This window comes from Engraulis encrasicolus, chromosome 2 (genome assembly GCF_034702125.1).
Source record: "Engraulis encrasicolus isolate BLACKSEA-1 chromosome 2, IST_EnEncr_1.0, whole genome shotgun sequence".
In the NCBI taxonomy this organism is placed as follows: Eukaryota; Metazoa; Chordata; class Actinopteri; order Clupeiformes; family Engraulidae; genus Engraulis; species Engraulis encrasicolus.
In genome coordinates this window covers 57,285,677-57,310,356 of record NC_085858.1, presented here as the reverse complement: position 1 = coordinate 57,310,356, position 24,680 = coordinate 57,285,677, and the positions used below count along the sequence as shown (strand labels likewise).

The window sequence follows — 24,680 nt, the reverse complement described above, 5'->3', positions numbered from 1 at the left end:
GTAACATTAATAACCAAAGAGTATTAATAAATAAATGAATAAATACATAAAGATTATTATTACTAACTAAAGATACGAGTAGGCCTACAAAGGGAAGTGGGGGCCTAATCGTGTCCGTCTTTCAATCATACCTGAAAAATGTCGTTAGCGCATTTGCGGCAGAGGTTGTGTTGGCAGGGCAGAATGACCACGGGCTTGCTGAATATCTCCAGGCATATGGGGCATATCAGCTGCTTTTCTAGGTCGTCCATGGCGGTGTCGGAGGGCTTCCTCGAGGATCTCTGCTGCACGGACACGCTCATCGCACGGCACGCGCCACCAGCTCAGGCGCTCAGCAAAAAACGGCTCTCTCGTCCAGTGCGTTCCAAAAACAAAAGAACTTCCCAAGGTCGGCGCGCAATGGCCAAAACCAAAACTTTCTCCCCAAAACAAGTGAACAACTTTCTTTTAAAACTTTGACTGTTAAGTTGTTGGCAGGAATCTGAAGTCGGTCTACTAAAGTTAGGCTATCTGGCAGTGGGCTATTTCTGCCGCGTCACGACCAGGCCTGCTGTGAAGCTTTTGTTGGTCACTCATGTGTCGCCCGAGCCGACGGGTGATAGTGCCGTTTTTAGCCACGCGCACGTCAGGCGTTGCCGTGACAACGTGACCATATATGAAAATGCCAAAATGGAGGGCGGCCGAGACCAGTCGGCCCGGGCACAGACAGGAGTCATAGGAGACTGCCGGACATATCTGGGACATTCGTCTATTTCAACTGGAATATAGAAAATGGTTATCCTGAAAAGTGTCGGTCTGTCTGTCTGCCAGTCTGCATCAGTGTAGGCCTACTAGCCTACAATAGGGCCTATACAGTGTTAACATGCAATGCTAATATTTAGGCTACATTAGGCCTAATTATCTTTCATGAATTATAGGCCTATATCCACATCCATGATACATACCATTCTAATATAATGTAATATCTCATATGTCTTTTCAGGTTTCACTATTGTTACAACACCACAAATAGCCTAATAACAAACAAATAAGACGTAACACTGAACAGGTACAACGAATATGGTTCAATGATACAGAACAGAGGTTGGTGATATGGTTTATATAGTAGTGCAACACTGTCAGACATGCAGATAGGCTACGGTTCATCTTAGTTTATTTTTAAAAATCCAACAGACAGAGACACTGTATTATCTCTGACGGGGGCCTGAGTTCACATCAGCGGACACCAGGTCTTTCCTGCACAGATGGGGCGTTCGTCCACCACCGCCTCTCTTCCGTGACCGTCCCCCACAGCGACTGCCGTGCTGAGATCGGCATGAAGACTATGAAGTAGGGCTGCACCGATACACATTTTTTCACTTCCGATCCGATCCCGATATCTAAATTTGGATATCTGCAGATACCGATACTACTCCGATCCAATACCAAAACCTCATATATGCAAGAGTTTCAACTTGAGGAAGGCTCAAGATGACTATTTGGTCAGAAAAGGAAGTCAAAAGAACAGGAAACGAATTCATAAGTAAAAGTATCAAGTAGAAAAGTAACAATCCCATCCTGAAAACTAATATGCAAGTGTTATGACTTCAAATTAACATTACACCTGGCTCAATATCAGTCCTGGGAAAATTCCGATACTTTGGGAAAATTCCGATCCGATCTCTGAAAATATGTTGATATCTGAACCCGATACCGATACACTGATACCGATATCCCATCCCTACTATGAAGCGACTCATTATGAACAACACAGGCCCAAAGGGGGAACTAGACACTGAGTGCGTTACAATATGCGACCTTGCCTCCTCCACTTGTGCTTGTTTCCTCGTACCAGGAAGTAATATGTCATGATGACATCACTGACAACAGCATTATATTTCAATATCTTGCAAAAGCTCAATTGTAAACTCTTTTTCTCATTTGCAATTGGGATGGTGAATGAAAAACAGTCCCTCAAAAGTTGTTGTGGCTAGGCTGACAGCTGGGAAACTTTATCGTTTTCTCCACGGAGGAGGGGCCAGGAGGCGGGGCGAGGAAACAAGCACAAGTGGAGGAGGCAAGGCCGCATATTGTAACGCACTCACTGACTTTGTGCAGAGGGCGAGACTGCACTATCGCAACACGCCCGACCCTGACACCAAGATCTCCCCTGCGATGTGTCTCTTCGGACGGCCTATACAGGACTTCATCCCTATCCCCCCCTGGCAGGTACAGGCCCCATGCAACACACATACACATACACGCGGTCGCACAAATGCACGCATAGATGCACACACACATGCACACACTCATACACACACTCATACAGCATACAAATGCACATGATACATACACACATGCCATAATGGCGTGAGACTCTGACGGCAAGGTAGGAGGCCCTCCACAAACGCCACATCCACACGGCTGACAATTGGGCCGAGCACACCAAACGCATCCCACCCTTGAGACTTTGTACGTATGCAGAATCAGATGGGACTTCACCCCAACAAGTGGGACAGGACGGGCCATGTTGTTGAGGTGCGCCAACATAATCAGTACGTGGCCAAGATTGATGGGTTGGGCAGAGTCTCCCTTCGTAACCGGAGATTCCTACGGAGGTTCCTCCCCATCCACAAAGCCCCCCCGCCGGTCTATATCCATGACGACCTGGCGCCCCACACTGCCACCCCATCGACCTGCCATTGCTGCTCCGCCCCCTGGGTAGTCCAGCGACAAAGCCTGACCCCACCTTGCCATCTGGGGCCGCCCTGTCTCTTGGGGCCTCTCTCTTCCCGGCGGGTTGGACCACCTACCCTGCACCTGCGCCCCCTGCCTGTGATGCCCCCTGTACATTGCTGCTGACCCCAGCGGCCCCTACCTGTGACCCCAGCGGCCCCTACCTGTGATGCCAGCGGCCCCTACCTGTGATGCCAGCGGCCCCTACCTGTGATGCCAGCGCCCCCTACCTGTGATGCCCCCCAGCGGCCCCTACCTGTGATGCCAGCGGCCCCTACCTGTGATGCCCCCTGTACACCGCTGCTGACTCCAGCACATCAAGACGGATATGTGTAACAATTTTCATACTTTTACGACAAAGTGAATAATGGATTCACTCATCTACTGTACGATTCTTATTATATGGGTTGGCCATATTTGATTTGGTTGCCATTTTGAAAATCTATATTTTGTTTTTTCGCAACAATTCCATTGCTTATACTAATAGGTACATCATGAAGTACCAAATGTCATGCTTTTATTATGCAGTGCATGATGGTTTCACCAATATGGGTTGGCCATTGCGGCCATCTTGCGGCCTCCAACGCTAATATTAATCAGCATCTGAAAAAGTATATGTGTACCGATTTTTATGCTTTTACTCAAAAGTGCTTTATCAATTCACCAATCCGCTGGACTAAAATGCATGTAAAACATCACCATCACATTCCAGAATTGACTCTTAACCTTTGGGTTATATAATTATGGCAGATGATTATGACATACCTTTAGCAATTTGCCATTTTTAATGAGGCAAAATGCTTTCTTATTCATCAAAATAGCCTACTGTATCCCATGTCTGTCTATAATTTGTAAGTGGCCACGCTCGCCGCTCATCATCACCCCTCCACCCAGACATCATCAAACCATCATCAAACCTATCCCTCCTTCTCTCCCCAGCAGCCCCAGCAGCCCCAGGGGTCCTACCTGGACACGGGCGGCAGGTGTGTGTTCTGAACATAGAGGAAACGCATCATCAGGAGACGTGACAGGAGGTGGAACATTAGACCAGGGGGTGTTGACTCAGGGAACTAGCTCCTAGCCACAACTGGCTAACCCTAATCCTACCTAAGTGCAAAATGAATGGGTGTCAATGGACACGCCAATTCCCGACAGGAAGGAGCAGGAGTGTTCTAGCTTGTCTGCGTTCTATTTTCTTTTTTAAAAGTATTTTTGTGGGGCTTTTCAGCCTTTATTAGTTTTTGTGAGACAGGACAGTGAAGGAGAGACAGGAAGTGAGCTGGGGAAGGACCGGCAAAGGACCCGGACTGGGAATCGAATCCGGGTCGGCCGAGTGGTAGGCCTAAACGTGTGCCTTACCATATCAGCCACGGTAGGGCCTGCGTTCTATTCTCTGCTTTGTCCGAGTTTTAATAACTGTCTAAGAGTTGCTGTTGTGCACCTCGGTAATGAAAATTTAAGTCAGCAATCTGCGAAATAGATATAAAACAGACATAACAATGTTGCCTGCTGTTTGGCTCTACCTGCTGGGCCTCACGCTGACAACCCCTGTTGAGGATCCTTCAGGACAAAATGGACTGGACGTTAGACCTACTTTTTACTGGATTACCTCCCAATGCAATACTATGACGAGTTCGGAATCGGCACAATTTTCTCGGTGGATTAGTGCAGAGCACCTCTTTGGTTTGCTTGGGTGTGAGGGCAGCCTGTGCCCACTATGAGAGCAGGTGTGGATGGAGGCGCTGCGCTCTCGCACAGTTGCAGTGGCTGGTGGCCCCCGGCGGAGAACGATCAAGTGAAGGCCCAACTGGGAAACTCCAACTCCCATTGGCATTGTGACACAGCACTCCACAGCACACAGGTGACTGAACACTGCACACAGCAAAATTGCATTCATGCCTCACCCGTGCAAGGCATTGTGAATTACTCTCCTGTTGCTACTGTCGGGTAATATCCACCCCAGGCCAGGGCCTAAAGCTCGAAACACCATCTGATCTGGGAAGTAGCAACGGGTTACGCTTTGTTCATCTTAACGTGCGCAGGCTATTAAACAAGATAGACTCTGTTTGCATTTGGGCATGGCTGACTGGGATGTCATGGTTCTTTCATTTAATTGATTGATAAGCATGAGGAGATATCCCAGAAACCCAGTAGACCGTATCACCACGTCCACAACACAGGCATGCATGCACGCACACACACGCACACACACACACACACATACACACACGCACACGCACACGATTGAAAAGGTGAATGTGAGGTATACAATGTTAAGTGTACACATGCGCGCACACGCACACACGCACACACGCACACGCGCACACACACACACACACACACACACACACACACACACACACACACACACACACACACACACACACACACACACACACACACACACACACACAGCTCAACCTTAATATCTTTGTGGGCCCCTCCCATTGACTTCCATTCACATTAACCCTGACAATAGCTAAAGAATGCTAAACTGTGCCCAAACCAAAACAATTCGGAATTCTAACCTGTCAGTGAGTAAATGTTTTTATACTTTTTCTTTTTCACAAACAACAAAACTACCCCTGCAAAAGGGGTCAAAATGGGGTCAAAGATTTTGGGTGTGTGTTACTGCTCAGTCACTATCGTACTGAAGCTGTATACATAATGTCCAACACTGGGTAGCCTATGTGTGGTGTACAGTCAGGCTCATACTTTGAACTGCACCGTAATTGCTCCTTGGAAGGTAGATTAGATTAGATTAGATTACCTTTATTGTCTCTACAGGAGGGACATTTTGTGTGGACATGAGAATGTGTGGTTTACAATGGACCGACAAACATTGGACAAGACTTGGATACCACAGAGGGAACACACAGAAAACAAACAGTATATGAACAAACATGTAAACATAGATAGATACACATAGTCTAGTTTCAAACTAGTAGTTTGCCAACAGCCATAGCCCCACAGCAGACAGTCATTTTATAATGCACACACCCTTCCTCTTGACCCTGTCATCATCATTAATGTTATCAGGTGTGTAACACAAACATAGACAAATGAAGAGCTAACCCATTTTCAACAGAACTCAATGTTAAGTTCATCTGTATTATTTGTTTTACATTTAGACATTGTGCTTTTTTTCTACAATATGAAAGCAGGAAAGCAATGCTGAATTACCCCAACAACTCAGCCTAACTCAGTCCATAATTGTCATGGTAAAGCCGGGCATACACTGTGCGATATTTTCACTCGTGGGTCTTAAGCTTCTGCTCACACTGCACGATGGAATTTCACTGTTTAAAAGTTCACAACTCACAACTCACGTCCTCACACTACACGAGCCGACAGTCGGATGCGAGCGAAATGCTTCCACCGTAAGACGCGACAGGCATGTTTCCCCGGTCTGCAGAGGAGGGAACATGCGCACCTGAGGTGGAGATGAGGTCGCGCTCAACAGCGAATCGCACGGCCCTATTAATTTGTGCATGTGAAGTGTCAAATCAGGTCGTAGCACTGCTTTAACTGTGCGATTTACGCACGAGCCACGACCAGAATTTCAAACCGTTTTGATTTTCTTGCGACCCTGCGATTGCACGATCGTGAGGCAAAATCGCTTGTCGTTACCCCATGTACACTGCACGATGCGAGACTCACGATTGACCTGCGATTGAGCAAGAAATCGGCCCGACTCTCAAAAAGTCGTGCGAGTGCCAAATCGGGGCAAAAGTCGCACAGTGTAAGCCCAGCTTAACAAATCACAAACCTAGTTTTAGCTGCCTCTTGCTCAAGAGATTAATCAATATCTTCAAGAATGTAGAAGTGGACACAATGTGTTTTATATTACATGTGTTGCTGGAATTCTGTAAATGCAATGTGTTCACAGATAATATTTTCTCAATCATAATGGCGAGAAAATAACACAAACACACACACACACACACACACACACACACACCTTGTGGTCTCTACCCCCCCCCCCCCCCCCCCCCCCCCCCCCCCCCCACACACACACACACACTCCTTGTGGTCTCTACCACCCCCCCCACCCCCGAAAGAATGGGCTGCGCTCTCTCTCTCACCAGGTGAACTGCAGTAAAATAGGGAGTGGGGAGGATGTATGTAAAACTAACGAAACACAAAAACAGACAGTGCAGACACTGAAGAGAGACAAACTGCCATTTTGAAGCATGTACGTTGATAAAAAAAAGAGATTCCGAAAAGTACACTTATGCTATTTTGAGAGGGAAGAGTCTGTTCCAGTAGCATAGGAGATGTTTGTTGTTATATATACTGACTGGACTGAGGATATCGCCCGTGTCTGTGGTGCCCACTGCATATCTGAAGTTATCACGAGCATCCGTTATCTTATTTTGGAAAAAAACAGCAGTCGAGCGAGTCTCTTGGCGCCTTCACCAGCTCGGGACCTCTCGAGACAGGTGACGACACTGCTCACATGACAATCGAGTTCTGGAGTTTGGCGCATGAACGCCACTGATCCCGGAACAATTGGGATTCATGCGTGTTTTGTTTTGGTTCTCTTTACTTTTTTTCACCTCACCTTGAGCCTTCACACCCACGACATATCATTTTAGCTTAAGTAGACTAAATCAAACAGTCAGTTCTGCCATTAAGACTCAGAGAAGATAAATTCGTATTTAACAATTTAATGTTGTTAACATAGTTGACAATAGAATTGGCATAAGTAGACAGTATTTGGCGTAGGTCCAATCATCAGCCCGGGTCTTGCGCTGGCGGATCCAGTAGAGCCTGCCGTAGCCATGCAGCAGGAACTGGACTTTTAACCCCCCGGACAGGAAGACTGGACCCAACTGGTGGCGGTGGGGATGGAGGAGGAGATTTCGGACCGGCCATGCCTAAAGCCAGCAAGAAAGGAGAGTTTAGACACGTCGCTATAAAGGCAATGGCAGCCGCTGATTGGCTCTGCGAAATGCACAGGTGCTCTGAGTCTCCCTGGCAGAACTAACGCAGGCTACATTTCTGCCATTAAGACTCAGAGAGATAAATTCGTATTTAACAATTTAATGTTGTTAACATAGTTGACAATAGAATTGGCATAAGTAGACAGTATTTGGCGTAGGTCCAATCATCAGCCCGGGTCTTGCGCTGGCGGATCCAGTAGAGCCTGCCGTAGCCGTGCAGCAGGAACTGGACTTTTAACCCCCAAAACTAAGGAGGGCATGCCGGATTGTAATACTGCCGATGACGATTGAAATCATGAGAAAATAACGCAACTTACCCCCAAAAGAGAGAACAAGGACAAGAGGAGACGCGTGACCCACCGTAGGCGACGACTGGAACCCACCTAGAGCATTTGAGGAGGACAAATAAATGAGACAAACATGAAACACTGCAAAAACCATGGGCAGGAACAGGCAGGCCCCTGCGGCCACATGAAGAAGTGGACATGGAAATCCCCTACACCACCACCAGTGGTTGCAGCTTGGGCACTTATGCAGGGCACTTATGCACTTATACAGGGCGCCCTCACGGAGGGCAATACATGTAAACACAAAGCAAGAGCCCTCACGGAGAGTGGCACACTTGTAATAACCTATAGCAGGGCTATTCGATAAGAATTTGCGTGGCCACATTTCGAAAACGTGAAATAGAGTACTTTCGGCCATAACTAACGTGGTACAGACCGCTTTGAGTGCTTGTGAATTGTAAAGCAGCACCCGATTGCGGCATATAATGCTACAGCTGGGGCCGCATGAGCTTGAGCTAGTAACGCGCCAGCAAGGCGCGGGCTCCGTTATAAGGAGCATTTACACGAATGCGCCACACGGGGGCAGGGAGAGACTCTAATCGGCGCAGCGTGCGCATGTCTACTAAGAAGCAGTGATTGAGCCCCTCGGGGGCAGAGAAATAGATAGACAGACATGTAGAACAGAAAGAAAATAACGAACAAGGCAGACAAGCGCTCTCTCGGAGAGCAGTGAGAGATTAACTCTAATCGGCGCAGCGTGCGCGTGCCTACTAAGGAAGCAGTGATTGAGCCCCTCGGGGGCAGAGAAATAGATAGACAGACATGTAGAACAGAAAGAAAATAACGGCATACAGGCGCTCTCTCGGAGAGCAGTGCAAGATAAGCTCAAATCGGCGCAGCGTGCGCGAGCCTATGAGGAAGCAGTGATTTGCCTCACGGGGGCAGTGAAACAGAAGGGAAATTGACGTACGACACAGAAAGAAAATAACGAACAAGGCAGACAAGCGCTCTCTCGGAGAGCAGTGAGAGATTAACTCTAATCGGCGCAGCGTGCGCGTGCCTACTAAGGAAGCAGTGATTGAGCCCCTCGGGGGCAGAGAAATAGATAGACAGACATGTAGAACAGAAAGAAAATAACGGACAAGGCATACAGGCGCTCTCTCGGAGAGCAGTGCGAGATAAGCTCAAATCGGCGCAGCGTGCGCGAGCCTATGAGGAAGCAGTGATTTGCCTCACGGGGGCAGTGAAACACAAGGGAAATTGACATACGACACAGGAAGAAAATAACGAACAAGGCAGACAAGCGCTCTCTCGGAGAGCAGTGAGGATTAACTCTAATCGGCGCAGCGTGCGCGTGACTACTAAGGAAGCAGTGACTGAGCCCCTCGGGGGCAGAGAAAAAGATACACGGACATATAAAACAGAAAGAAAACAACAGACAAGGCAGACAGGCGCCCTCTCGGAGAGCAAGATAGGGAGGCAGAGAACTGCACGATAGCAGTGAGAGAACTGCACGATAGCAGTGAGAGTAAGATAGGGAGGCAGAGAACTGCACGATAGCAGAGAGAGAGCTGCATGACAGCAGTGAGAGCAAGATAGGGAGGCAGAGAACTGCACGATAGGGAGGCAGAGAACTGCACGATAGCAGTGAGAGCAAGATAGGGAGACAGAAAACTGCACGATAGCAGCGAGAGAGCTGCACGATAGCAGCGAGAGCAAGAGAAGGACCAACATACATACATACAAACGTGAAACAGAAGGAAAATAATCGGCGCAGAGTGCGCGTGCCTAGGAGGGAAGCAGTGATTGAACCTCACGTGGGCAGTGAAATAGAAGGTAAACATACATATGGAACAGATAGAAAATAACGGACAAAGGCAGAAAGACGTTCTCACGTAGAGCAATGCGTGATGAGGGCTAAACGCCGCAGCGTGCGCGTGTGAATGGTTACCGGGACGAGAGCCAACACCAACACCTGTGAGGGAGGTTACCTTATAGGCCGTTACGGAGTGAGCTTGAGCTTAGGACATCGGCAGGGAGAAAACTGGCCACCGCAGTGATATGATGAGCGTTTGCAAGATGTGGAGGGTGATGGGTAGCGTAAAGTTGCGTTGGCATGGAATAGGCTAAGACTTTTAAGAGGTGAATAGAGGTGCAGAGACTAGACTATGGGTGACCTGGATCCCAGCTGCGCTCATAAAATTGAATGCCTAACATCGTACGAATTGAAGGCGTATTGAAATTTCAGGTCTTGGAGTTAAAGACCAGAAACATGCACCTGCCGGTGGGTGGTGAGGACTGAGAAGTGTTGAATCAAGGGGAAAAGTAGTGCAGTATAGAGCATGAGGACCGAAAGAGGCGCAGTGATGTGTAAAGTAGCCATTACGCCAGTCCCGAGAGTATCGGACTTAGATGTTCTACCCTATGGGAGAATAGAGATGAGTGAAAATGAAATATGGTAGTCAGGGTCACTGAGCATAAAGCCGGATCCCAAATGACGCCCTGTAGGCCTTCTGAGGACATATTGAGAGTGCACCAGGCCTTTGAACCTATGATAAATAAAGGAAATACATGAAGGAAGGAAAGGCACATGGGCAGCGATGGGCCCCGACGTGTGGGCGAGCATGACCATCTGAGCACCTGGAACGGAAGGATAGAGTTTACAGTCAGCGACAATGAGAGTTTGCCATAGCTAGGCAAGCATTTCCTTTCCTTGCCACGACTAGGCAGACGTTGTGGTTTGCTAACAGAACTGGAATGCAGCATGCACACAGAGAGGAGAATGAGACAGCCACGAGATAACAGAGAACGGGTGAAATTAGCAGCGAGAACAAATTGCAACGGTTGATTCATTGGTGCAGTAGATGGCCTGGGCATGCCTACGAGAGCAGAGAGGTTAACTGGAACTTGTGCATGGTTAAAGGGTTGGATACTCGTATCAAATTTAGTCAATTCATCAATTTCGTCCTCCTACTTCAGATGGATGACTCACTGTATGAGGAGTAGTAGAGTCATGCTTGGCACGTGAAAGAAAAAGCGATCATATGTTAAGCAATTGCAATAATTTGAAATAAAATGCACTTAAATAGGTGCGCCCTTAAAATGTAGACAAGGGTGTAGCTAGTTAATGCTTTGTACGACATGTTGATACCCCAAAAAGAATCCCGGGCCCATTTGCATGACAACAACTAAGTGAGCCACCGGAAGCCATGCACCACCAAGCAGTTAAAAGCGGAGTCGCGCCGTTCTCCAGGCAGCGGCGCAGTGCTGATTGAATTAACCTATGAGACGGAGGAAAGAGAGGGACAGGTACTATACTATGCGTCGTTGGTGGGAAAGGCTCCGGCTGCAACGTGGAGGCGATAATTCTGACAGCTGAGTACTCGGAACATGCAGCGTGCAATCGCCAGTAGTGAACCTAGAACGAAAGAACATGGCCATTATCAACACATCTTTTTAATGTGTGGTTAATCCCACAGATTAGGCTACTGCGCAGAAGCATACTGAGTCCCGGCAATGGGCAGAGCTAATTAGCATGCCACACGGAGAGAGAGAAACGTGGGTGCTGGCATGCGAAACCACGGCACAAAATCTCTGAATCGTGAGCGAAAAGCAGAGCGTGCTATAGCCACTGCTATGAACATTTAAAGTAATTTACCTAGGAGCCAGAATACCCGCATCTGAAAATGATAGATCTAAACCTCTAGTTATGCAAAAGTATTTTCAAGAATAAAACAAAGAAGGCAGTTGACCAAAGAGCCAGCAGCCAGGTCTAAATAGAAGGACTGAGGGCCATGAAGGCCTAACAACCGAGATATGATGTGAAGGCAACAGAAAAACACAAAAGCACAAGAATTAACATGAAATACAGTATCGCCAAACTAAAATAGGCAATAAATCAAAATCAAGACAATAAATAGCTGAAAATAAAAACTAGGAGGAAAATCCGACCCTACACTAAGATCATGTCTGCAATAAATAAAATCATTCTGTAGATATAGCCAGTTGGTTCACATCATTAATCAGGTAGGTCTAATGCCACTGCGCCAGCGAATAACTCCACCAGCACTATAGTGGGTTCGTATAAGGCTCAGTCATTTCAAATTGGTGTTAAAGTTTGGTTTTCACTTCCAAGTTGAAGTTTAGGGTCTATAGAACAATTTGAGTTCGAGTGTCAAACACACAGATAACAAAATGGCCTGCGGGGGGCGCTCTAAAATATGTAAACTGCTATAACTTTTGATTATGTAAACCAAATTTAACATATGAGGTATGTATGGATTCAGCATGAAGAGGTGAAACCGGTGAGCTAAGGATTCGGTTACCAGATTAAAGACACACTATGTAATAAACACACTTTTAGCCAATGGACAGCAAAATCCGGGCTTTTTTAAGATAAAGGGTGGAAATGCCCTCAAAGTTGCAATGAAACATAATTTATTGTTACAAGCTATTGTAAATAAAGCCTGGGTTATCACTTAAGTTGATTTGTTCAGAATATCCCTGAAGCACACAGATACTTAGGATACCTATACTCAAATACGACAGCATAAAGCCTATGTCATACTTAGCACCCAACTTGCAACTTTGAGTTTATGAATTTAGGATCATGAGTAACAGCTTTTTTTTCCAATTAAGCCATCATTTTATTGACAAAAAACTTTATATCTAAAAAAAAGTAAATCAATAATAATAATAATAATAATAATAATAATAATAATAATGATAAGGATAATGATGATGATGATGATATACTATGAGGACAGTTTTTCCGACATTCAAAAACAAACAGAAGACATATGGCTAACATTTATCCCAATACTCCACTCTACAATAACTATGACAGAGAACAGATACAATAACAGTCAGTGGTCAGTCTTAGAAATTGCATGTGCACTTGCACAGACGTGTGTACTTTAACCCTTCATGCACTTGCACCAAGATCTGGCAGGTGTATTTGTATAAGTACTAGTACAGCTGCACTTCACCTCTAGTTGGAATACATCTTTGGCAACGGCATCTTTGGTAGTGTAGTCCAAATCTGGGAACTGTCCATTTGTTACCAGATTGGCAGGCATTTCAGGCAAATGCAGATAATGCAATTTTTTTATTCCTGTCAACTGTGCTGGTAACAAATGGACAGTTCCCAGATGACAGAGATGTCTTCATAACAGCAGATAATTGTGTCTTCCATGTATGAAATAGTCCTATAGTATTATTCAGTATGCTTGCCAAAGGCCTCTGCCTGCCCCCAGCAAGCATACTAATTGTTGTCCGACAGTTTATTATTTAGTATGCTTGCGGGAAAGCATACTAATTGTTCATCGACAGTTTATTATTATTCTACGTTTTTCCATTCACCTCCATTCATTAGTATGGTGGCTTTGAATCGTTACAGCGTTACAGATAGAGACACGGTTTGAGTGCCAAAACGAACAGCTGGAAAAGGGCTCAAGGTGGTGTATTTTTCGCTGGCCTACCCCCTTTCATTCGTTCACCAGATTCGTTTTCCTCAGTTTTCTCTCTGTTTTCCCCTCATTGAAATGAATGGTAGAATGGTCAAGATGATGATGTCACAAACTGTGGCAGTTAGAGTGAGAGGTGACCTGTCCTGGGGTTTTTAATATAATAAATTAAACCGCTTCACCTTTCGACTAGGTAAAGGCATTGTCAGAGAGGTCTTGGCTCTGAATACAAACAGTGTTAAGATCATTAGCCAAAAATGTTTGAGAGAGAGCAGTTTTAAAATCCCTATGATGTGACCCCATTCACTTAGAAAAAAATATGTGAACAGCTCAGCGCATAGGGGCCTGAATATGTCCAATTTTTGACTGAACCATTTGGCCTAGAAAAGTGATCTCAGCTTTGACATGAAGAACAGGGTTATGACATGTCTGTGTCAAAATCATTTGACAACTTGTAAAACTTTTGGAGATAAGGCTGCACATATTAGGCCTACTCAGCTATTGACTGCCAAACTGTCACCTTTAGAATCTTCATTCATACACACACACATGCAGCCTTGTAGAACCTGGACAATCGTGGCCTAATTATGCTGCTGTGGCCACTCTATACAGTAAGTGGCAGTGGCCTACTGGGTATCAGGTGTTGGTCTGTCAGAGGGTTGCAGGTTTGAATCCCACCCTTACCTCTCCCTACCCACCCATTGCTGAAAGGCACCTGAAGCATCTCCATACATGCACATGCCAGCACACACACACACACACACACACACACACACACACACACACACACACACACACACACACACACACACACACACACACACACACAGAGCTCTATCTCTTTCCCTCGTGTTTCTGTGTGTGTATACGACAGCTCTGTATGTATGTGTGTGTGTGCAGAAGCCACAAGCATACTAATAGCATTGTCTCTCCGGAAATGCAGTTTTAATAATAATAATACCAATAATAATAATAATAATAATAATAATAATAATAATAATAATAATAATACTATTGATTTATTTTCTTCCGGATATAATTTTTTTGTGATTTTATGTGTTAATAGAGTATGGCTTGATTGAAAAAAGCTGGTACTCATGATCCTAAATTCATAAACTCAAAGTTGCAAGTTGGGTGCTAAGTATGACATAGGCTTTATGCAGCCATATTTGCGTATAGGTATACTAGGTATCTTTGTGCTTCAGGGATATTCTGAACAAATCAAGTTGAATGATATCCCAGGCTTTATTTACAATAGCTTGTAACAATAAATTATGTTTCATTGCAACTTTGGGGGCATTTCCACCCTTTATCTTAAAAAAAAACCTGAATTTTGCTGTCCATGGGCTAAAAGTGTGTTTATTACATAGTGTGTCTTTAATCTGGTGACCAACTACTTTGCTCATCAGTTTCTCCTCTTAATGCTGAATCCATACATACCTCATATGTTACATTTGGTTAAACTAATCAAAACTTATAGCAGTTTATACATTTTAGAGCGCCCCCAGCAGGCCATTTTGTTATCTGTGTGTTTGACACTCGAACTCAAATTGTTCTATAGACCCTAAACTTCAACTTGGAAGTGAAAACCAAACTTTAACACCAATTTGAAATGACTGAGAAAAAATGCACATGCCTACGACCCCACTACTACTCCAAAGACCCCGCATGGGCAACCTCACCAGAAACAGATAAGTAGGCCTACACGGACTACACAAAATGTAGCAGTCAACAATGAGCCGCTCCCGTAGAGATAACGAGCCGCTCCTTAGGAACGAGAACCCCGTGAGTAAATTGCATGACTAAAATAGAGGGCGAGAGTCGACTCTAGTAGGTAAGGGTTAACGTTCGGCGAGAAGGTCGCTACCGTGGAATAGCAGCACGACAGAGAGAATTTAGACCCCGACGCGGAGCGGAGGGGTCTTGTTCTCTCTGAAGTGCTGCTATTCCACAAAGCGACCGACTCGCCGAAAGTTAACCCGCTTATTATATGGATATACTTAAATGATTCACACATGCGGGGACATTTCTTTAGACCTATTTAATGTTAAGATTGTTGCTGCGCAAAACAAAACAGTGCCGTTGTGGAACATGCACCGCTAGGCAACAGCTAGGTAGGCTAGCCAGGACAACAGGTGTTGTCTATCACAGCAGCTGATTAGAGTGACAAAAGACCGGACCCCCTGCGGAGTGATATGAAACATTCGCTTTAGCCACTGACTTGTATACAAGCCAGTGGCTTTAGCAGTGAACGTCTTGTCATTGACAGCGGTAGCCAGGACAACGGGTGCTGTCTATCACAGCAGCTGATTAGAGTCTTGTTGAAAAGTCGCTTTAGCAGTGAAAAGTCTTGTTGCCATTGACAGCGGTCTGTTATAGACCAACCCGTCCGTTATCGAAAAATAACAGACGTCCGAACGTTGGGGAGCCCCGTTGAAATGAATGGAGCATTCGACAGATGACGTCACAACCATATAATAACTACACATAACGCACCGTGACGCATAACTAAGGCTGTAACGATAAACCCAACCCACGATTCGGTTTGTATCACGATATATGACCCACGATTCGATATGCCCCACGATTTCACACAAAAAAAAATGTTTTTTTTTTTTGGAAAAAATAATAATAATTATATGAAAATAAATGATATATATACTTTGTAATTAATATATTTTTTGCATTTACCTGCCTGCATTAATTTTGTAGGTTTACAAGGCTGAATGATGTTGCAGATATAGGCTACCACTGCAACCTGTTCCCAGGTGTTGACATCAAAACACAACACAGAGAAATAAGGGATATTAGTTCACCAAGGGAAAAGGCTTATAAATAAGCTAAGATGTTGAGAGAGAGAGCGAGAGAGAGAGAGAAAGAGGTGGGTGGTCAAGGTGTATAGTCATTGGCAACTGTCTTACTTTATCAAACATTAGGCCTATGCCTATCCAATTAATATCCAAACATTAAAACAACACTGGCCATATATCGTCAGGAAACATGTTGTATTAAGTTAGGCTACTTAAAGAAATGCAACACTTAATTTTGATTAAGTTAAATATTTCTGTAGCTTTTTTTTGATCGTGCAGCAGCGCCTGCCCGTAGCCTACAATCAAAACTCGAAATTAACCTGTTAGTTCTCACTGCTACGTAACGCGCACGTTTTTCGTTTTGTTTTGTGGTTTGACATTTTGTCAAGAGCGAGAATGAATGCTGAAATGGAGCATGCTTTCTGCTTATGTAGGCGGTAATTTTACAATATAGCTTAACATTAATGTGGGAAGAAATAATGCTGCCTAATATCCTGCCTATCGACCTCAACGTTCGTCCGACTTCGGGCACCTCCCTACAAGCGATTCCAGGCTGGTTTATAGGCAGGCGGAGCATCTCGTGCGCTCTCTCTCTTTCGCGCTCTCTCTCTCTCTCTCTCTCTCTCTCTCCGCTCCAACATCAAACTCCACTCGCAATACACCGCGCATGCATGAGTAAAAAAAATATTGACACGTTTATAAAAGCCTTCTTGGTCTGTTGTTCATTTGTCCTTCACCTTCCTTGTTGTTCATTTGTCGTTCACCTTCCGATGTTTGCCTCTCGCGGAGGTTGCTCAGGCAATGGATAACAACAACGTGCTGGTTGGATGGAGCATTTTATATGAGAAAGCTGTGAATGGAACTGTTACTCGAACGTGTGCGCCCTTTTTCTACTGGTCTTTTTAAGCACATATGCAAACTCTTGCCTGTATGTTGCCTGTTGTGTTCTACACTGAGGGGTAACAACTTTAAAAGGGCACATCGCGATTCTGTGAGGAAGCTTCGCGATAGGGGTTCGTGGGTCTGCGTACCGCGATCCCTCGGTTCGATACAATATCGTTACAGCCTTACGCATAACACATTGCCACCACGCCACGAAGGCTACAGAGCAGTGCACGAGCGATCAGTCAAACGACAACCATAAGAGTCAGTTATGAATATTTCTAGGTCGGCAAGGAGGACGCAACGCGACTAGTAAGTCGTTACAGGGAGCACTCCACAATTTAACTTAAAGATATCCAATGCAACTTTGACATAAACACACCGATGTAAACAACTTTATGGCGGCCTCTAGTGGTTCTGCCGAAAATGTGCATTGAACTAAATTAGACAGACATTGGCTTCGAGATTATGTGCGAATTCAATTTCTTCGTCTTCTGTAATTAGCCAGATTCTCTTCCTTGCATTCAGCTCTCTCCACTTGGGGCTTTATCAGCGATTCTCCCCCTTGCTTATGAGTTCGCTGCTTCGTCTATTCACTTCACACAACTGCAATCACGTTTGCACTTCCTTCAGATGGATAGGCCTACTATTATTTGATCCACTTGTTCCCGGCAGATATCCCCGTCTTTATTTCACATTTCCAGTAACTATATAGTACCTGTACATTAGGAGAACGAGGAGACAAAAGGCTATTGCTTATTTTGTTGTAATAACAAAGATTTGATTTCCAAGTCGAGGTGACAATACGCGTTTTTATCTTGGTGTTGAAAGTGAAAGTGGACACCCATAAGCCGGCTAGAGATCACGTTTTTAGCCTCGCTCGACTGATTGTGTCCTTTGACATCAAGTAAAATGTGCGCTATCAGATTTCAACTCGTATACATTTGTGTAGCTTTGTAAACTAAAACGAGGTGGCGTGGACTTTGAGAATGCTAATGCATATATCCCAGTGCAGTGAATGAGTGATAAAATCCACATATTTGCTGTTTTGGTGTTCGGCTCTCTCCGTTTTGAAGCCCTTTTCCAATGTTCCAAGCGATTTATTTGCCTGTCCAAACCTTTCATCTCAATTAGCTCGTGATTTATTTGCAGTCCCATTCGTTGTTTTCGCTGCATGCCAGCGTGATATTTTACAATCAGCTAGCCAGTAGCCAGCTTTCAGCGAGCTGCTGCTGCTTAGTTAGCAAACGAAGGGGATGAATGGGTCTCTCATTCTTTCCACTCATACACCATAGAAATCTAGACGCCCCTAGCGGCCACAAATTCCACAACAACAAAGGGCGCGGCGCCTCCAGGCAAAACTGCAAGTGCTGTTTCGGAGCAGAACCACCAGATGGTGATGGAAATATTCCCATTTTCGCCATAACGGGTCAGTCAAGCAAAACCCTGAGTTCCAAGCCATTTCATGACTAAGTTGCATAGTGTTTCTTTAAGCAGTCAGAGGGGAGAAAAAACAGCGGCAACGGGAAACGAGACAAAGAAGAAGAAAGTAAACGCATGACTATAAACTGAGAACCTATAGCTTAGGTTAGTGAAAGCAATACATTTTAAGCGACGATGAGAGGCAAGCCTCGCTTACTTACGCACATGTGATCACAGAAAGCAGCGCTGCCAACCTTCCTAAATCTACTATCCCTGCGGGCGTCCGAACCAGAAGTCGACGTGATAGTAGGACAGAGCGCTTAGTGATAGAGAGAAAAACGTAGCACCAGCAAAACCCCTGAAGTGTAATAAAGACGCTGAAGCCAGCTGCCCAGACATGGCGAGATCCTAAAACTGAATCGAAATGAAAATAGCCTCGAGGACAAGCGAAACGGTACGGGAGCCTTCTATTCAGGGCGTGAGTGGAGTGATGGGAGATATGACAGCACGATAATGCTCCTGAAACTACGATAAAGGAAACATTTAACTGCAGTAAACAAAGTTTTGGCGCGCGCAGATTTCGGACCGGCCATGCCTAAAGCCAGCAAGAAAGGAGAGTTTAGACACGTCGCTATAAAGGCAATGGCAGCCGCTGATTGGCTCTGCGAAATGCACAGGTGCTCTGAGTCTCCCTGGCAGAACTAACGCAGGCTACATATACCAGCAGTACTGACATATGTACATATGCAATTGAATGACATCAACTGGTGTTGTTGATAGTGATTACAATTATTTTTATATTTTAGCATTTCTGATACTGTTTACATGCTAGTTCCATGCATGGGCGCCATGTTGATGATGCGTGTGTCGTCATACAAAACACAAGGTCGGGAACTCGTTGTTCTATACTTCCGCCTGAGATCAACCTCGATAATTATCGATCTGACATTGCGTCACCAAATCTTCACGCCCACATTCCCGAGGTTTTAGGTCGGCTTTCTTGGGATTCTCGACTTTGTGAACGAGGTATCTGGACAAGTGAAGGGTGCATGGTCGATTCTGAGGCAACGGCGCGCACGCAGCCAAATTACGTCATAGAGTTTACAAACTCTAAACGGGTCAATTCTTATGCCATGCCAGTCCAGAGGGGGTTCACTCACTGGTGGTCACCGCTGGTAGGCCTACTGCAGCTCACAGGCAAGTGAATGAATATCGAGATATTTTTATGAAGTCGCTAAAATCAACAAAGCGCTGTGACATGACTCCTCCAAGCCTGTCAGCCAAGCCTGTCAGCCAATAGTAATTTTGTTGTGAACTGGAGAATAAGTCTGTGAACCAATGAGCAGACAGTGCTGAAGGGGGCGGGCTGCAGCGTTTTGGCAGACAGGGAGAGAGAGAGAGATCTCGTGTCACTCGTGCAGCACTGCTGCTGCTGGGCAGTGGAGGAGAGTTGTTGTTATCCAAATGGTGGATTTACATGAGGAATTCAACCATTAAACCAGCCATTGCATGATGCTGAGGGCGTTTTGGAACTATGTGCTTTTAATCAGCAACTGTCTGTGATTATGGAAAGCCAAATAGTTAGGAAGAGAAATAGCTTTAGAAATCGCGTTAGCATGCTAGTTAGCGAATTTGGCTAAGCAATGTTGTTCTCTACAACTAGAGTGGCTGTTACTCACTACTTATTATATGGTGTGACGTCATCGGTCGAATGCTCCATTCATTTCAACGGGGCTCCCCAACGTTCGCACGTCTGTTATTTTTCGATAACGGACGGGTTGGTCTATAACAGACCGCTGTCAATGGCAACAAGACTTTTCACTGCTAAAGCGACTTTTCAACATGACTCTAATCAGCTGCTGTGATAGACAACACCTGTTGTCCTGGCTACCTAGCTGTTGCCTAGCAGTGTTCCACAACGGCACTGTTTTGTTTTGCGCAGCAACAATCTTAACATTAAATAGGCCTAAAGAAATGTCCCCGCCATGTGTGAATCATTTAAGTATATCCATATAATAAGCGGGTTAACTTTCGGCGAGTCGGTCGCTTTGTGGAATAGCAGCACTTCAGACAGAACAAGACCCCTCCGCTCCGCGTCGGGGTCTAAAGATTCTCTCTGTCGTGCTGCTATTCCACGGTAGCGACCTTCTCGCCGAACGTTAACCCTTACTTAAACACCCACCTGCATGTACAGATATCATAACTCCTTAGGTGGACAAGTAATGTTAAGTTAGACTGGCGCAGTGAGTTAAATTACAATGTGTGAAATTCAACACATGCAATTTGCAGCTGCCTTAGTTAGGTTTATTTACATGGATATGTTTTCATGACAAGTGAGTATTACTTTACAGTCCAGCATATTAGTCTAGGCAGGATTTCTGAAAAGGTGCTGATTTAATAAGGTCCTGAAGGCAATTATATGCCTATAATATAGTATGAATATATATGCATATTATTAAATTCAAAAAGTGAAAGCTCTTCAGCACAGCATTTCTCCCAACTCTCTGTCCCTCCCCAGTTAAAACACAAATGCAGCACTACTACCTCCAGTGCAGAATTAAAATTAAGTCTGGAATCATGCACAAATCATAGACAGCATACATGTGTAGCTTTGTTATACTGCCATGCTCTGTGATGTAGACATGCCATCATTTATGCAGACCTCTTGGTAACATGCAGTTTAGGCAACATAGGCCTACAATGTTCTGCTTTACTCACCCTGCCCTGCCATATTCCGGTACACATTGATTACCCCCCCGAAATAGGCCCTACTTGTTTTTGCAAGTGTTTTTGGAAATTATCGTCAAATTATCGTTATCGTCAAAATTCTAAAAAATATCGAGATAACTTTTTTTGCCCATATCGCCCACCCCTAGTGTCAATGGGGTTTTCATTTGCCCGCGTTCGCCCCCTAGTGGGCACCCACGTTTACTGGCTACAATGGTAACCAATAGGAGTGAAGCTTCTCCTCTATACTAATTTCCCTGGCCAGTCTTTGGCAAGAAGTCATAAGCAGTCATGCCATATTGTGCTGGTGGCATATGTGCACATGCATGTCTGATATCCATCTCCTGCCTCTGAAATGTAGGCCTGTATGTGTACCATGTGAGACCTGTGGCCTCTCTCTGTTCTGTCATGTCACGGCACTCTGACTCATCTGCAGAGAGCTCTGTGTCATTGAGGAGTGACAGGTCAAAAGGTGGAGTCCATCCACGCTTCCAAGAGGAGGGTGTGTCACATGACCAAAGGTATGTATTTGAAGGGCTCTTCATGCCTGGTGATGACAGGGCAGTAAAGAGTAGGGCAGGATGCCAGAGAGAGAGAGAGAGATGGGGCAGCACTGGGAAATGACCCAGGCTTGCCCCCCTATGGACATAAAAAATCACATGTGGGGGCTATAGCGTGCTGTACCACCACAGTGCTCCTCTCCAGCAATCCTGGTTGCTTCACTCCACTCTCTTACAGTATGTTGCTCTTTCTGTTCCACAGATTGAGGCCACAGAGACCGCTGTCATCTGCAGAGAGCTCGGTGTCTTTGGGGAGTGATAGGTCAAAAGATGGAGACCTTCTATGCTTCCAGGAGGAGGATGTGTCACATGACAAAAGGTATATACAGTATTTAATTTTTTTATTTTTTTGTGTCTGTTGATGATAGGAAAGTCCAGAGTATGACAAGATGAGAGTGAGAGAGAGATGGGGCAGGGCTGGGAAATAAAGTGTGTGTGTGTTGGGAATACTCATCACCAAAGCGATACGATACACATTCAATACATTCACGATTCATGAAATAGAAAACAAACCAGTTCCCTCCTTACAGCCTCAACACAAACCTCTCCTCCTCATCCACCTCACACAACAGTCCTGCCAATCCCCAAATCCCCAAAAAAGAATCTACATCATTCACCACTTTGTAATATGCGAACTCCACCTTGACCCTATACCCCACCATCCCCTTTAAAACTTCCACGGGGTCTGTTGTCCCCTCCCCAAGATTTCTATTTTTTCGGGTTCGCCATATGGCCAACTTGGCTGAGGCCAATCAGGAAACACAGATTCGTATACATTAGATATGACAGACGTGAGTTCCACCAAGAGATTAATTGTTGACAACAAGGACATACAAAATGTTTGATTCGCCACCTGCGATGAGATTCTATTGTACGAAATATAGTCACTTAGCTTTTACTGAGGTGCTGGATCGGGAATTCAGGAGTCCCTACAGCTTAATTGTGCCTGCGATTATGTTCCCTGGTCACTGGAAACATAATATTAGATAAACAACAGACACGTAAGGCCATACCCTTGCCCCAAATAGCTTCATGCAGCTACTACTGCAGCCATGCTCTTTCCAAGGGGTTAAGAAACAGAAATCAAGCCATGTAATGCATATTAAAACACTGCAAGCAACAGAAAAGCAAGTAACAGAAAAATACACAAGTTAGGAAAAAGAAAACTCGTGCAAATGTAAATGGAAGCAAAGCAAACACACACACACAAAATGTGTAATGTGTAAAAAACAAGTAATAATAGGCAACGGAAAGCAACCAGGCACTGCAACTTAACAGCACTTAAAACAATCAGAATTAAATGTAAATACATTCAAGAAAAGCAAACAGAAGAATCAATTAGAAGTGCAATACATGCAACCAGTTGCAGCTATAAGCTGACGAAGGGACGAAGAGCAGCAAGCACCAAGCAGAGGAGGACAAGTATGGATCTTATGGCAACTAAAATGGGCCTGTAATCAATTGGCCCATAAATTGCTTTACAAGGTGAAGGTGTACTGTGTAGGATGGTGGCCAGAATAGGTATTGCAACTATGCTGCTCATTGGAACTGTGCTGCCTGTTGCCAAATTTGATCTTATCATGAATATTTACTGAGTATTAAACTAATATTTACTTGCATGACCAAAGTACTCAGTGCACCTTTAATGATCATGTCATAATAATGTGAAAATGAAATGAATGGTAAAAGTTGGGCAAACAAAGGCAAACTTTAAATGTCTATTTCTATGTATTTTCCATCGATGTTCCAGGACCAGGAAGGAGGAGCCAGCGGAGCTGCAAATTGCAGAGTAGAGAAGCAGCAGCATGTAGCTAAACACAAGAACCTGCACACAAACACAATCATGCGTGTGTGTGTGTGCATGTGTGTGCGCGTGCGTGTGTGTATGCTCTCTGGCATCAGTCAGTGTAACATTTCAGGTTATCTCTGTCTGTGTAGTGCACTACATCGATTGTGTTGTTCTTTCTGTTCCACAGATCATCTGTACAGAGCTTGGTGTCATTCTGGAGTGACCGATCAAAAAGTGGAGACCATCCACGCTTCCGAGAGGAGGGTGCATCATCTGACCAAAGGTATGTTTTTTTTTTTTTTTGTCTTTTTACTTTTTCTGTCTCTATTAATAATACGGCCCCCAAGGGAGCAGTACGGCGGTATGGTACCATCATGGAGGAGGATGGAGGAGAGCACTGGTTAATAGCACACCCCACCAACCTGGCAGGTCAGGAGTCAACCATTGGGCTACAAGTCTGACGCCCTAACTGCTTACCCATGACTGCCCTTTTGACTTTTCATTTAAGATGAGTGTGTGTGTGTAGGCACCCTAAGCCAGTGTTTGACATTTGAGTCAGTCCAGGTGGAATGCAAACCCTGAAAGGTGTGTGTGGTGCACTGCATCTCTTACATTCCACAGATTGATGCCACAGAGACTCCTGTCATCTGTACGGAGCTCTGTGTCATTGGGGAGTGATAGGTCAAAAGATGGAGACCATCCACGCTTCCGAGAGGACGATGCGTCATCTGACCAAAGGTACGTTTTTGATGGCAGGGCAGTGAAGAGTATGACAGGATGAGAGAGAGAGAGATGGGGCAGCACTGGGAAATGACCTAGCCTGATTATCATCGACTTTCAAATCTCTTTGAGACTTGGTCTGACCAAGAGCATGACAAATAACATTTCCAAAACCGCATTTCCCAAACGGCCTCCCTTTGGTTTGCTAGTGATTGTTTACTTCCCAACAAAGTGGGAGGAGTTCCCGATTTTTTCGGGAGCTCAGAATGTTACTGACCTGACTGGTAGCAACGCTGAAGCTGTTGCGTCACTAGGAGGCCACGTCCTGGCTAGGAATGACCAGCACTGGGGGGTAGC

The 24,680-nt window shown here is 45.1% G+C and overlaps 1 protein-coding gene across 1 annotated transcript in view; it reads right to left on the bottom strand.

Annotated features, from left to right (window-relative positions):
- LOC134465275 (E3 ubiquitin-protein ligase TRIM63-like) overlaps positions 1-564 on the bottom strand; it is a 33,408-nt gene extending 32,844 nt beyond the window's left edge. Inside the window, exon 1 of the mRNA XM_063218853.1 lies at positions 132-564. Within this exon, the coding sequence (XP_063074923.1) occupies positions 132-302 (171 nt within the window). The 5' untranslated portion in view covers positions 303-564. The remainder of the gene's footprint in view (positions 1-131) is intronic.
- Positions 565-24,680: the final 24,116 nt, after the last annotated feature.